This window comes from Hyla sarda, chromosome 3, assembly GCF_029499605.1.
Source record: "Hyla sarda isolate aHylSar1 chromosome 3, aHylSar1.hap1, whole genome shotgun sequence".
Classification (NCBI taxonomy): domain Eukaryota; kingdom Metazoa; phylum Chordata; class Amphibia; order Anura; family Hylidae; genus Hyla; species Hyla sarda.
In genome coordinates, this window is record NC_079191.1 from 254,317,394 (window position 1) to 254,332,103 (window position 14,710).

Below are 14,710 nucleotides of genomic sequence, written 5' to 3' on the forward strand. Positions count from 1 at the left end.
TAGAGAAAGTCATTGCACCTCCGCGAGGTGGAGACCACAGAAGGAAGTTACTTGACTGAAAGGTCTATTGGATTCTGAAACTACATACGAGGTTTCCGATGGGTATGAACAGAGACAGGACACCATGCTATACTATTAGACATATACTTGCATTAAATATCACTGTAATAATTAAGTTAGTTATATGGTGTCCTTCTTTTGTCCTCATATTTTGTCGAGTACAGAATCATCTGTGCTTTTATTGAAGAGTCTACTTGCTGTCATATTTTTGGGGTTCTTCAATACACTACCATCAGTCACCTTTCTTCTGTGTCACAACCACCCAATATCACTAGTCCTCCTCCTATATCCTTGGGTGATATCCTTGACCTATACTTGCCACAATATGGTAACAATTTTTATTTTTATACACATTTGTCATAATATTGTGTGGCTTTGTATTTATATATACATATACATGTCTCGGATCATTGGATCTTCCCCATTTTTCTCCTATAGAACCCTGGACATTAAGTTCTTTTCATGTGCTGTGACAAACCAATATTGCTCTAGCATCATGGTTAAAAACATATACTTTTATGTAACAGCATATAGAATAAGATTTTATTTTTATCATTTTTAACAGTGATTTGGATTTTTCTCTGCTTTCTTTTATGTATACTAGGCACAACTTAGGTTGTTGCTTGGTATAATTTATCATCACTGAGGACATGGGTTCTTTTTTGTTGTTCACCATTGGTGGATTAGAACACACAAGATGATTTGTTATATTCTTATATGGTTGTTTTGGCACAAGCTGATTGATCTATTTTGCATCATCACAAACTTTTTCTGTTTCTGATATTGTATTTCTTTGTATTTCCTTGTTGTTATATTTCTGTTGGCTTGTGCTTTGTACCAAAAATTTGTGTTCATTTTATCCAATGTGAATACATTTGTAAATCTGCCTCTTTGGTGTGGAGGTGCGCCGCCCTAATCCGCTCAGGTGCATGCACCTGGTGGGGAAGGCGGTGCGATCCACTATAAGAGGCAGATAGATCTGGACATACTTTAGTAAGACTAAGGCGACTAAGGTAGCTGAAACGCGTCACTTCATGATCACTGTTGCTGTTTGCTGTCAGATTTTACAATAAACCATCCTTTGCATCGTGCTTACAGTGCTGGACAATCTCTTTCTACTTCGACTGTGTACGTGGTGTCCGCACGAGTCCGTGCACGGAGGCGGCGGTGGTGAGCTGAACGACAACCTACTTTGCATACTTGAATTTCCTAGCCACATTATTTGTGTATTTTCTGCAAATAATCTGCCACAGATCTTTAAGTGACTTTAAATACATTGATTTGTTTGGTGCAACTGTCCTGCAACTGGCCTGCCGCAGATCTGCCGCATGACTACCTTGAAGTAACTATAAATTCCTTTTTTTCCTTTTTTGTATAATGACATCAATTTCCCAAAAAGTTTGTTGTATATTTCATTACCATTGTATTGTTCCATCACTGGGTGAAGACAATATGGCATACACATTTGCCCTGATTTACTATTGTGAACCCGACCTGTTTTGTCGGGTTGTGTGCCAAAAATGTGTTGCATTAGGCCAAAAATTGTGTCTGCACCACAATTTGCATCAAAATTTCAAAAAAATCTGACCAACTCTCCAAATCTGACCAAAGCCTTAAAAAGGGGCATGGTCATCAGAGAAAAGGGCCACTGAAAACCAGTTGTAAAAAGAGCAAAACATAGGGAAAAGTGCAAAACGTAGGAAAAAAATACCTGTGGGGAAACAAAACCAACATCAGGGCCATTGTGTCAATTCCAGTAAATTGTAGTCCATGCGGAAATTGCAAGGTATTGCTTAAAATGTACAGAGATAGGTATTTCATGTTGGAGGCACTGATTGGTTGTTATCAGATGCAGCGAATTAGTTCTAGGAAGCTGGGCAGCCAGCATCTTTGTCATGTCTTGCGCACAAAAAACAGTTTTACATAGAGAACAACATTGTCATTACTTTGGATCAAATAAAATACATGGCCTACATTAAAGAGTACCTTTCACTAAAAAAACTTTTCTAAACTAACTTAAGCAATGTTCCCTAACTACACCTAACACCCCCCCCCCCCCCCCCCACTTCCACTAAAAATGTTTTAGGAGCTCCAAAAAGCTCTATTTCTTATCTTATCTTGTCATCAGGTGCTGCATCACTGAAGTCTGCTTGGGGGACGACTTCCGCCCTCACTTAACGCTGTAGCTGGAGTCTGGGGACCGAGGAGGAGCAGGGGACAGAGGAGGCACAGGGGACCGAGAAGGCATAGGGGACCGAGAAGGCGCAGGGGACAGAGAAAGCGCAGGGGATGGAGGAGGCACAGGGGACCGAGGAGGAGTAGTGAAATAAGAAGCTGCCGGCTGGCTGGGAGAAGGAGAGAACTTCTTCCACAGCTCTGTCACCTGTCTCCAGCCAGCCAGCCATGTCCGGAGCTGATTGATGGGGTGGGAGCAGCGCTGTGCTCGTTATGTGTCCCGTCTGCAGTCTGAGATTTTGGACTCATGCCAGGCCAGCATGAGTCCGAAATCTAGCAGCAGGTTCATGTAGGGAGACCACTAGTGGCAGGTTTTTCTAAATAAAATTACACAGGGAAATACATTTTTTTTAATGACATACATTTAGAAAGTTGCTAGAAATACCTTACTGTACTGTATATACAGGGCTCAAGTCCTACAGGAATGCACAGGAACTTCCTTTGCTTTTTCCACAGGAGGAACGCTGTCCCTGTTACATTAGTCCTGCAGGACCGACCTCTGAATTATTCTTACCCTCCCTTCGTCTCCTCCCCTGGCCCTGACTGCTAGATGCTGGAGGTATATGACCTGTTATGATGTCACCATCACATGGGGGGGGCGGAGCTTAGCTGTGGAGGAGAGGAAAGATCATGGCTGAAGGACCTGTGTGATGCTGTGAAGGAGGCGGGGCTGAGGTGGAGAAGAGGTCACATGTCACCCCAGTAAGGTAATTACATGGAAGAAGGTTTGTTGCAGTGTGTCACCCCAGTAGTAAGGTGATTACATGAGGAGGAGGTTTGTTACAGTGTGTGACCCCAGTAGTAAGGAGATTACATGAGGAGGAGGTTTGTTACAGTGTATCACCCCAGTTCTAAGAAGATTACATGAGAAGGAGGTTTGTTACAGTGTATCACCCCAGTAGTAAGGAGATTACATGAGGAGGAGGTTTGTTACAGTGTGTCACCCCAGTAGTAAGGAGATTACATGAGAGATTACAAGAAGTGATCTGATTGGTTGTTATGGGCAACTGGTAAACTTATCCTCTGCACAGGTTTTAATAAATCTCCCCATTGGATGTAAATATACATCTTGGTGCCCTGGTAGTTAAAGGGGTACTCCTCCCCTAGACATCTTATCCTCTATCCAGAGGATAAGGGATAGGATGCCTGATCGCGGGGGTCCCGCGATCTCGGCTGTGGCACCCCGCTGTCATCACTGCACAGAGCAAACTCGCTCTGTGCGTAATGACTGGCGATACAGGGGCCGGAGTATCATGACTTCACGGCTTCGTTCCTTGAGATGTCCCGGCCCGTCCCCTTAATGCAAGTCTATGGGAGGGGGCGTGACGGCGGAATGTGACGTCGCGGGGGTGGGGGGGGGGGTGGGGGGTTATATTAGAAATCTTGGGTGAGTTCTTTTCCAGGACTTGACCCCTGTATATATATATATATATATATATATATATATATATATATATATATATATATATTATAATTATATGTATATCTCTCTCTCCCTCTCTCTCTCTCTCTCTCTCTCTCTCTCTCTCTCTCTCTCTCTCTCTCTCTATATATATATATATATATATATAGTTATTATATAGTCATGGCCGTAAATGTTGGCACCCCGAAAATTTTTCTAGAAAAGGAATTTTTTCTAACAGAAAAGGATTGCAGTAACACATGCTTTGCTATACACATGTTTCTTCCCTTTGTGTGTATTGGAACTAAACCAAAAAAAAGGGAGGAAAAAAAGCAAATTGTTCATAATGTCACACCACACTCCAAAAATGGGTTGGACAAAATTATTGGCACCCTTAACTTAATATTTGGTTGCACATCCTTTGGAAAAAATAACTGAAATCAGTTGCTTCCGATAACCATCAATAAGCTTCTTAAACCTCTCAGCGTATGTTGGACCACTCTTCCTTTGCAAACTGCTCCAGGTCTGTCTGGAAAGGCGCCTTTTCCCAACAGCAATTTTAAGATCTCTCCATAGGTGTTCAATGGGATTTAGATCTTGACTAATTTTTGGCCACTTCAGAACTCTCCAGCACTTTGTTGCCATCCATTTCTGGGTGCTTTTTGACATATGTTTGGGGTTGTCCTGTTGGAAGACCCAAGATCTCAGACGCAAACCCAGCTTCCTGACACTGGACTGTACAGCGATCCATAATCTGTTGATAATGATCAGATTTCATGATGCCTTGTACACATTCAAGACACCCAGTGCCAGAGGCAGAAAAACAACCCCAAAACATAATTGAGCCTCCACCATATTTCACTGTAGGCACGATGTTCTTTCCTTTGTAGGCCTAATTCCGTTTTCGGTAAACATGTCAAAATGTCGTTTTGCTTTTTTATGTCTCTGTGTCAGCAATGGGGTCTTTCTGGGTCTCCTGCCATAGCGTTTCATTTCATTTAAATGTTTACAGATAGTTTGCGCTGACACTGATGCTCCCTGAGCCTGCAGGACAGCTTGAATATCTTTGGAACTTGTTTGGGGCTGCTCATCCACCATCCGGTCTATCCTGCGTTGACACCTTTCATAAATTTTTCTCTTCTGTCCATGCTCAGGGAGATTAGCTACAGTGCCATTGGTTGCAAACTCCTTCATAATGATGAGCACTGTGGACAAAGGCAAATCTAGATGTCTGGAGATGGACTTGCAACCTTGAGATTGTTAATATTTTTCCACAATTTTGGTTCTCAAGTCCTCAGACAGTTCTCTTCTCCTTTTTATGTTGTTCATGCTTAGTGTGGCACACACAGACACACAATGCAAAAACTAAGTGAACTTCTCTCCTTTTTTATCTGCTTTCAGGTGTAATTTTTGTATTGCTCACACCTGTTACTTGCCCCAGGTGAGTTTAAAGGAGCATCACATGCTTGAAACAATCTTATTTTTCCACAATTTTGAAAGGGTGCCAATAATTTTGTCCAGACCAATTTTGGAGTTTGGTGTGACATTATGTCCAATTAGCATTTTTTCCTCCCTTTTTAGGTTTAGTTCCAATACACACAAAAGGAATAAACATGTGTATAGCAAAAGAGGTGTTACTGCAATCCTTTTCTGTGAGAAATACTTCATTTTCTAGAAACAATTCAGGAGTGCCAACATTTACGGCCATGAGTATGTATATATATATATATATATATATATATATATATATATATATATACACATTTATATATATATATATTTTTTTATTTTTTTATTTTTTTACTTTCTAGGGACTTCATCCCGAAGTAACAGTCACACTTTAATGTTAATGTATTTTACTTTTTGTATTTCACAGAGCAGTAGAGAAGTAGTCAGAACATTTTATGTGAACATTATCGGCATCCGGAGATTTACATTCTTGGCAATTGGAATGCAATTTGTTTTTGTTGCTTTGTAAGACTCCATTAAAATGTTCTTATTTCATGCACAATAAAATCTTTACAAACCACCCTATGTTTGACATCTGCAGTGAATACCAGGCAAATTTATTTTTTCTCAAGGATTTTTTTTTTTTTTTATAAAAATGCTATTTAGAAATGTGTCAAAGATAATAATACTAATTTATCAACAAATCATAGTTATGTTCAATTCCATATATTTATAGTGTGTTTTCCCTCACATTCTTGATTTTCAGATGTTGGGAACATTGAATATGCGTCAAAATGCACAAAATAACCAAAGAGAATTTTGTTAATGTAAGCTCCCATTTAAATGAAAGATCGCAGGGGGAAAAATATGTAAAAAAAAAAACAGAGTGAACAATTTATAAAATTACTTGAACTTTGAAATGTAGGCATGGCTTTCTTCTTTTTAGATAAATGAAAGTGACGACTTATGCCCCATTCACATTGCACGTTGGTAATCCGGCCAGAAGGATGGGAGTTTAGCAGAGAAAAAAATAGTGCAAGCTCTATTTTTTTCTCTGCTAAAGCCCTGTAATATTACCGGGTCACCGACAGACCCCATGCAAGTGAATGGGGGCCTTCGGGAACCGGTAGTAGCCATTCGCATCTGACCCATTTCAGGGTCCAATCGTCTAAAAATAAATAAATAAATAAATAAAAGAGCCAATCGGACCCTTGATGGGTTGGAAGCAAACGGCAATGTGAACCTAGCCTTATTTAGGGAAAAAAAAGGACATTTTGGTACATGTTTTGTGCACAACTTTAATAAATGGAGTGAAATGCATTTTTTACCACATTTTACATGGAGCTACCATAGTAAATGAGGGCCAACATGTGTAGAAAATCAATGATGTATATTTCAGACACAAAACAGAAAATGAAATTGTCCTCTTGAATGTGTTAATCGTTCAGCAAAAGGAAAGAATAAGGAAGGAAATAATTGGATATGAAGCTTTGACAATGCGGAAAATCAATACAAGGATTTAGAGAACAGGTTTTATGTTGTCTTGCTTGATGAGAATAATTTATTTAAATTATTTTTTTTTGTTAAGAAGACAAAGACAAAATTCTTACTGTACCTTGCCTAGCTGCCTTAAGCACTTCTTCTTCTTGTTCTTTTGACAGTCCATCTGCAAATTATAGATAAGACTTAATCACTTTTCTTGTGCTTGTGAATCATGCACCAGTAGAAAACAGGAATCTCGGGAATAGAAGATGATGCTTTCATCTCTAAATCAGCTAAATATCTGTAACAGCATATGAAGAAATGTATACTAAAAGGAAATGTTGGAAGAAGCTTGTTGTGAATTTAACTTACAGGATATGGCTGTTTTAGCATTTCATAGTCAAATAGTAATTGTGCATAAACAACATGCAAAAACCCAGATTCACTATAGTAAATGGGCCAAAATATTAGCTCAATTAGTGCAAAAAACTGCCACATTACAGGGGTATTCTCCCCTTATATGTTTGCTATTGCTCTGAATTTCAAGCATTCCTTTTTCGTGCAATGATACTTCTTGAATAGTGTTGACCGCGAATATTCGAATTATGAATTTTTAACGCGAATATCGACACTGCAATTTCGCAAAAAATTTTAATTTGGCAAAATATATTCGTTATGAGTATAATAGATATTCTTTTTTTTTCCTTTTCACAGTACACATCACAATAAAAAGTGATCATCCCTCCCTGCTTCCAGCTTGTGGTCCAAAGAAGTCGAATATGTGAAAATTATGTGAATATCGGCACTTCCAGAGGACACTGATCCCTCCCTTCTTTTAGCTTGTGGGCCAATGAGAAGGATGCAAATACAGTTGTCAGAAATCAACAACATCCCTAGCAACCAATAGGAAAGAAGTTAGTTGAAAGATATAATCAGGAATGCGCATTTTGCAAATTTTATGACGAATTTCACATAGAAAAAAAAGTGAATGGATATGTCAAATTCGCGAATATAGGACAAATCTTCATCCAAATATTCACAAAATATAATTTATAAATTTCTGCAGGAAGGTTCTATACAACTATATTTTTTGTTTTGCACATGGATCACTATGTTATCACATAATAAACAACAAAAAAAGAAACCATTAATTCCTGAAGTTTTGCAATAAAAATTATTACCTTTTAATATTGACTCAACAGTGATTGCTCTTCCTGAATCAGGTTCTGGAATAAGAAGGAAATAGAATTGTGGCAAATGTTTGTAAATGTGAATAACTTGCAAATAATTGCAGAAGTGCTTTCTTTTTGAATGTTTTATACAATATTTTACATGCACTCAGTAGCTTACTATAAATTATAGTTCTTCTATAATACATGGGAGGTTATCATTACTGTTTCTTAGAGTTATGAAGAAGACAGTACTTTTTAAAGTGGATCTATCACCTAACAATGCTGCCTTATGCAGGGATAGAATATTGCTGCTACAGGTCCATACTCTTAGTAGTTAAAATCACAAAAAAATTAATATGCCACCTGGCTAATAAAATACAGTAGACTTAGTTGCCAGTGTGATCTATTTATAAGAGTACATCTCCCTTTTTCTTCCTACCTTACCCCAGCCTTCACTGTGGTGACTAACAGGCTGCAATAAATTCATATAAACACAGCAGCCTGGAAGCCAGAGAGGTGGCAATATGTGGTGAGAGGTAGGAAAATCTCAGGGATTAAATTTATCAAATGACAATTTTTTGTGCTGTTTAGCTTCTTGGAGAAAGGACTTGTAGCTGACTTATTGATTATAAACAAGTAGAATAAACAGAGGTGTCCATCCTTTACCTGATTTTTGAATTTCTTATGAAGCCCAATTAACATAATATCAGAATGTGCTATCAGAGTGCTCAATACAGTCACTGCATGCTTACACATACATACGTACACAAACACAACATGAACATCTCATGATCGAGGGTCACCAAATCATGTTGTTGTGAATTGCTAGAACTCTCACATCATACATCTCAGGGTATGTTGAGTTCAGAGATAAGTTAAGAAAGGGGATGTCTTTACAAACTCAGAAAACAATTATAAAATGTGCATTTGTTTTATAAATTATTGAAAACTTTAAAAAAAAGAATTAGTTCAACTAGGGGTTTTGAGATCAAGGATTATTAAAACCATTTTCATTCATTATTTTACTCAAAATATTAATTGTCTAATAAACTATAAAAATGTGGAAAGACTTCTTATAAAAATATATATTAAAGGTTAGGGCTACACCATGATTTATTGCTATATAAGCTATATACTATATATTTTGCTCTGTAAGTCGCCACGGCTGTTCCATAACAGATGATGGAAAGCCAGACAACAGGTAACATCTTACAATAAGCAGTTTAAGAAGTAAAATACTTACGACTCGTAAGAGATTCAGACATAATTATGATCACACCAGGGACAATTCGACTAGTTCCACACGTGCCTATGAAGTGTGCAAAATTAGTTTTTAAGTGAAATATTGGTAGTTAAATTGTGCCCTTAGTTACATGCTTGTATTCAATTCAATTTCTAATACATTCATGCACATCTGTACATTCAAGTGAGATAATTAATTGCAATGTTCAGGTAAACATAGATAAAAGCTTCATAGATGCAAATGCTAGCACATGAATATGTTTATAATCCTTAGTTGACCAATAAAAGTTCAGATCCAAAAACTTTTAATAATTTGTTGCTACTGATAAAAATGTAAGACTTTTTGTAATATAGTTGTGTAAAATGTTTTGAATATAAAAAAAAGCAAAACAAAAAAAAAAAAACGCTTCTGAAAATCCCACAACTAGGAATCCCTATACCTACTAGGACAGTATCCAGTCCTGCAGCAGCATCAGGCTTGTCCATGAGTCACGGACAAGAGATGACTCATGGAAAAGGCTGCATGAACAGATGCACCAATTACCTCCCACTACCAAAAGGGAGGTACACACCCTCTTCCCCTGAGAGGATTTCTAACACTGTGAGATAATGAAAAGAGGTATTTTTATAATGAAAATAGATGACAGAGGCATACAAACTATATGTACATTGTTAGGATTAGGTACGGAGTAATATATAATTTTTTTTTTGTGGGATCTGTGGGATTAATTGGTGTTGTTCACTAATTCTTTTTCTAAAACTGCAGACACGCTAAATAAGTCACATTGTGTAACTGAACAGTCCTAAGTCATGAGCAATTGTATAAGACCTTTGCATAGTACATGAAGATAACCTGCACATCAAGATGCGTCCCACCTTACCTTTCAGTACCTTAACAATACATTCCAATTTCAGATCTTTTATATCTGTTTAGGGAAATGTCTTTCCTAACTCAAGCAATTACCCCCAGGGAGAGCTATCAGCATATGAATATATTGTATTTAAAAATACTGAGCTGAATGATTTGAAAAAGCAGAGTAGTAAAGACTGTATTCTGAAGCACTGCACATGTCTGTGGTCAGCTATACCCATCACAATGCCCTCAATTACCTGGTATTGTTTAACTGCAGGCACAGTAAGAAAGTCAGGCTTTGTTGCTTAACATTCAGTGTCCAGAAAAATTGCAAGTGACCTTAAGTAAGTCAGTATTTTTACCAAAACCCAGGAGTGGAACTAACACACAAAAAAAAAAAAAAACATAGTGGGAAGATTGACCCACTTTTGGTTTTGGTAAAAGTACCAACCAAACTGAAAACTAATATAAGACTTAAAATATTGTGCATGCACAAAGCCTTATACTTTAAACAAATTCCACACAAGGTAATGGACTCTGCACTGCTGGAGGCCTATAAATGGCTGGACTAAGGCTGCCGGCCTGTCTCCGCACACGGCCACAGAAAGCCGAAACTGCACCAGGGTGCTGACACACTCAAAGTTAAAGATATATAAACAAGTAGCTCAAAAAGGGAATGATGTGGAGCACCCACCGGGTTAACTAGTTAAAATGCTTATTTTCATTGTTCCTTAGTACGTAGGATTAAACATGCAGGTAAGCAGGTAGATGGAAGATGCAAGGGTAAGTACACAGCCTGTCTTCTTACCCCAGCCTCTTCCATCCACCTGCACCCCTGCATGTTTAACACTATGTCATAAGGAACAATAAAGAAGCATCGAAACAGGCTAACCCAGTGAGTGCTCTGGATTATTCTCTTTTTGAGTTACTTCCTTACACTAAAAATTTTTAGATCTTATTTACAGACCACTATATGGAAATTGGACACTTTCCCTCCTACACCTTTTGTCAGACTTGCAATGATGTTATTATTTACTAAGATGGTGCAGATATTAATGCCATAAATGAAGCATGCAGTGGATGAGTAAAATAATCATTTATCTTAGAAAGCTGACATTGTTATAGAATTTTTTTCCACTGAAAAGAAAAACAAAAAAAAACTTAAAAGAAAGGGAACATGTTATCTTCACAAACACTTCTGAGAACTGTCATGTTCTGCCAAGTGTTAATGTAATTTAAAAAGTCAAACTGCTCCGTGCCTATGACTAGCCAGATACAAGACATGACTGAGACTGAAGTACTAAAAACACAAACAAAGGTTAATGTAGACATTTTTTATCTAATACAGCGATTTTAACTTTTAAATTAATGTAGACATTTTTATCTAATACAGTGATTTTAACTTTTTACCATTAAGGCAACTCATTGTGTAGCTTCCCTAGTGCCCCCAAAACATTTCTGACACACTGAGGCATAGACTCACAAGACCTTTGAAAGTTGCTTTAGAGGTTGTATCCTTTAACGGATGACTTGTAGCTCATGTGAACAGTACCATTGCTTGGCAACAACTTGATACAGTGTGCTAGCGCGTTGTTCTTTTTTGAGATGAGCAGCATTGCATACAGTACTGACTTCATTGAGACTGACTCAACGCACAGTACATTTGTCAGGGAAGGTGCTCTCACACCCAATCTGGTGAATTTTAACTTCTTCACTAGAGTTGAGCAAACTTTTTAAAGGTTTGTATTTCTGGGCTTGCAGAACTTTTTCAAAAAGTTTGGTTCGTGGCAAACAAGTTCTACACAAACCTGCAATGCAATAACCCTCAAACACATGTCTAACACTGCCTTAGAGCTGAAGCCATGTATAACACTGCTAGTAGTTTCAAAATGGTTTAAGGGCTACGTTAATGTCAAAGTCACGGTGACATGTGGTAACCCATTGTAACCCAATCTTGTTTAAAAACACACTGCACTGGTGGATTTTGTATGCTTTTTGACACTAACATAAAGGTAAATAAAGTATCCCTTTTTGTTGGCAGATACCTGCTGGTATTAAAATGCACAGACAGGTATCTGAAGAAGCAATGGCTTTTTCCAATCATTCCAAAAATTCTCCCTTTTAGGAGTTACAACAGGATTGGTGTCCCAAAACAGTGAAGAAGAAAGAGCTTTTGTATGAAAACTGGGGATTATGGGTTGTGTATGTGTATGCCTGGCTGGTAGTAGAGTGGTGGACTGGTGGTAGTTGTTATAGTCAGCAGACAGCAGGCATTGGTGGACTGGTGCTAGTTTTAGTTGCTATGGAACAACAGAGGGTGGTGGACTACTAATACATTTATCCAGGCCTTATTATGCCGCTACATGTGCTTACGCCGAGCTGTAATTCCTAAACTTGCACCCTGACTTACTTTCTTGTTACAGAGACGGCACTGTGCCTGGTTTTCTGCATCTGGTAAAATAGAAAAAAATTCCTCACAGAAAAATACCGTAAACAGATAAATGTAGCACCCCCCAACTGTGTCCCTCCTTTAGAAGCTTTTTTTCTCAAGCCTACAGATGGAGCAGGGTCATTGTTACCTGCTCTTGAGCTGATCATGCCAGTCAGTCTACATCTAGTATGTTTGATAGATTTTTTGGCCTACCCTAGCTCCTTTCTTCATGGCTGACATCAACATCATAAAACTCCTCCTCATCGTCCCCACCACTCCTCTCTTTGAACTTCTGATGTCTGGTCATGGGCTTCTTGTTCCCCTCAGCATATCCACCATGATGCTTTACAATCTTACCATCACCAGTCCCACTAGTGCCATGTTCGGCCACTATTTTCACCTCAATCACCTCTGTAACACATTCCAAAGGCTTACTGTCCTCACATAACTCCTCCTTGTGGCTATCTTTCTGCTCAGCACTAGTAGTGGGAAGGAAAGACAGAAATGATGGGACAGACTAGAGATGGGCGAATTTTTCAAAAATTCGATTCGGCTGATTCACTGAATTTTCCGAAAAAATTTATTTTGATCCGAATACATTTGCGGTGAATTGCTATTCAAAATTGCTATTTCCATGCTACAGAGAGACTCAATAGGGGTGCTGTAGGTCCATACGATTATAATGATACCCTACTTATATAGGTTTGATTTTGTTGTACATGCAGGAAAATTTATACGTTTAAAAATGTCCTCTTCTGACCCCTATAACTGTTTTATTTTTCTGCGTATGGGGCAGTTTGAGAGCAATTTTTTTGCTCCGTGATCTGAAGTTTTTATTGGTACCATTTTTGTTTTGATAGGACTTTTTGATCGCCTTTGATTCATTTTTTAATGGTATAAAAAGTGATCAAAAATACACTATTTTGGACTTTGGATTTTTTTTACGTGTACGCCATTGACCGTGCGGTTTAATTAACAATATACTTTTATAGTTTGGTCATTTACATATGTGGCAATACCACATATGTTTATTTTTATTTACACAGTTTTTTTATGGGAAAAAGGGGGTGATTCAAACTGTTATTAGGGAAGGGGTTAAATCACATTTATTAACACTTTTTTTTTAAATGTTTTTTTTTCCAGTGTTATAGCTCCCATAGGGGGCTATAACACTGCACACACTGATCTTTTACACTGATCACTGGCATGTATTAACATGCCATTGATCAGTGTTATCGGTGATTGACTGCTCCTGCCTGGATCTCAGGCACGGAGCAGTCATTCGCCAATCGGACACCTAGGAGGCAGCTAGCGATTTCATCGTGGCGGTCCTGAACAGCTTGACTGAGCTGCCGGGATACTTTCAGTTTCACTTCACCTTCAACTTTGATCGCCGCGTCTGAAGGGTTCATACCGGACATCACTGTGATCTGTTATGTCCTGTATCAGCCGCGGGTCCCAGCCGTTGACGGCCACCGACCCGATATGTCGCAGGGTCACCGCGTGACCCCGTGTTATATCGCGGTAGCCGGCACAGGTTGTAAATATACGCCCTGCGTCATTACGGAGTTAAACCCAGCTTCATATGCTAAGTTTTTTGATTAAACCCAGAAAATACAGATAACTGGGCATAAAATTTCTAATCCTCGTTCACTCTCAGCACTAGAAATGAGGATTTATGTTCAACCCATCACAAAAGCGATGTTGTTGATTAAATCCAGAAAATACAGGTTACATAGTATAAAATGCCGATTCCACATTCACCCCTTAAACTATGCCCAGTATGTGAAAGCAGCTTTGTAGTGTAATGCAGTCATAACATTGGCTGCCTTTTTCTGTGTTTTTTTTTATCACGAATGATCCTAGCCTTGAAGGTAGAGAAGCTAAAATAGTAGAAATATATAAAGGAATCTCCAGGGCTGATAAGATGGATTTCTTGTAATAGTTGAGCCACTGCAACTTGAGGGTCACAACCTGACCTCTTACACTTACCTAAACTGTAATGCAACATGAATCCTGCAGTGCAACATAGTGATCTTTTGGCATGAGACCCGTGTGATAGTCAAAGTGGCCATATTTCCCTAGCTTTAATAGACCAATAGTAGTAAACTTCACTGCTGCGAGCCAGGGAGTGAAGTGCTTAGACATATGCTTCTCCCCAATCATTCTAAACATCAGTGGGTGTTTCAGCACTGAGATCCTGACCGATCAAAACTTTTTTAATAACAGGGGCACTTTAGCATAAACCTTGGTATGCACTTCTACACAAAGTAAATCCCTTACCGTCTGTTGTAGGAACAGATTCTTCAGCTTTAGGTATTTCTTGCTCTAGGCAAATAGAAAGATAAATATGTTTCAGTTCTATTATAGGGGATTTTTTGCAA

The 14,710-nt window shown here is 38.4% G+C and overlaps 1 protein-coding gene across 1 annotated transcript in view; it reads right to left on the reverse strand.

The window, feature by feature from the left end:
- The window catches only part of TRDN (triadin), a 408,805-nt gene that overhangs the window by 38,987 nt on the left and 355,108 nt on the right, over positions 1 to 14,710 (reverse strand). The window contains exons 30-33 of the mRNA XM_056563602.1: positions 14,610 to 14,654; positions 9,044 to 9,109; positions 7,810 to 7,854; positions 6,762 to 6,812 (exon numbers count right to left, since the gene is read on the reverse strand). Of these exons, the coding sequence (XP_056419577.1) occupies positions 6,762 to 6,812; positions 7,810 to 7,854; positions 9,044 to 9,109; positions 14,610 to 14,654 (207 nt within the window). The remainder of the gene's footprint in view (positions 1 to 6,761; positions 6,813 to 7,809; positions 7,855 to 9,043; positions 9,110 to 14,609; positions 14,655 to 14,710) is intronic.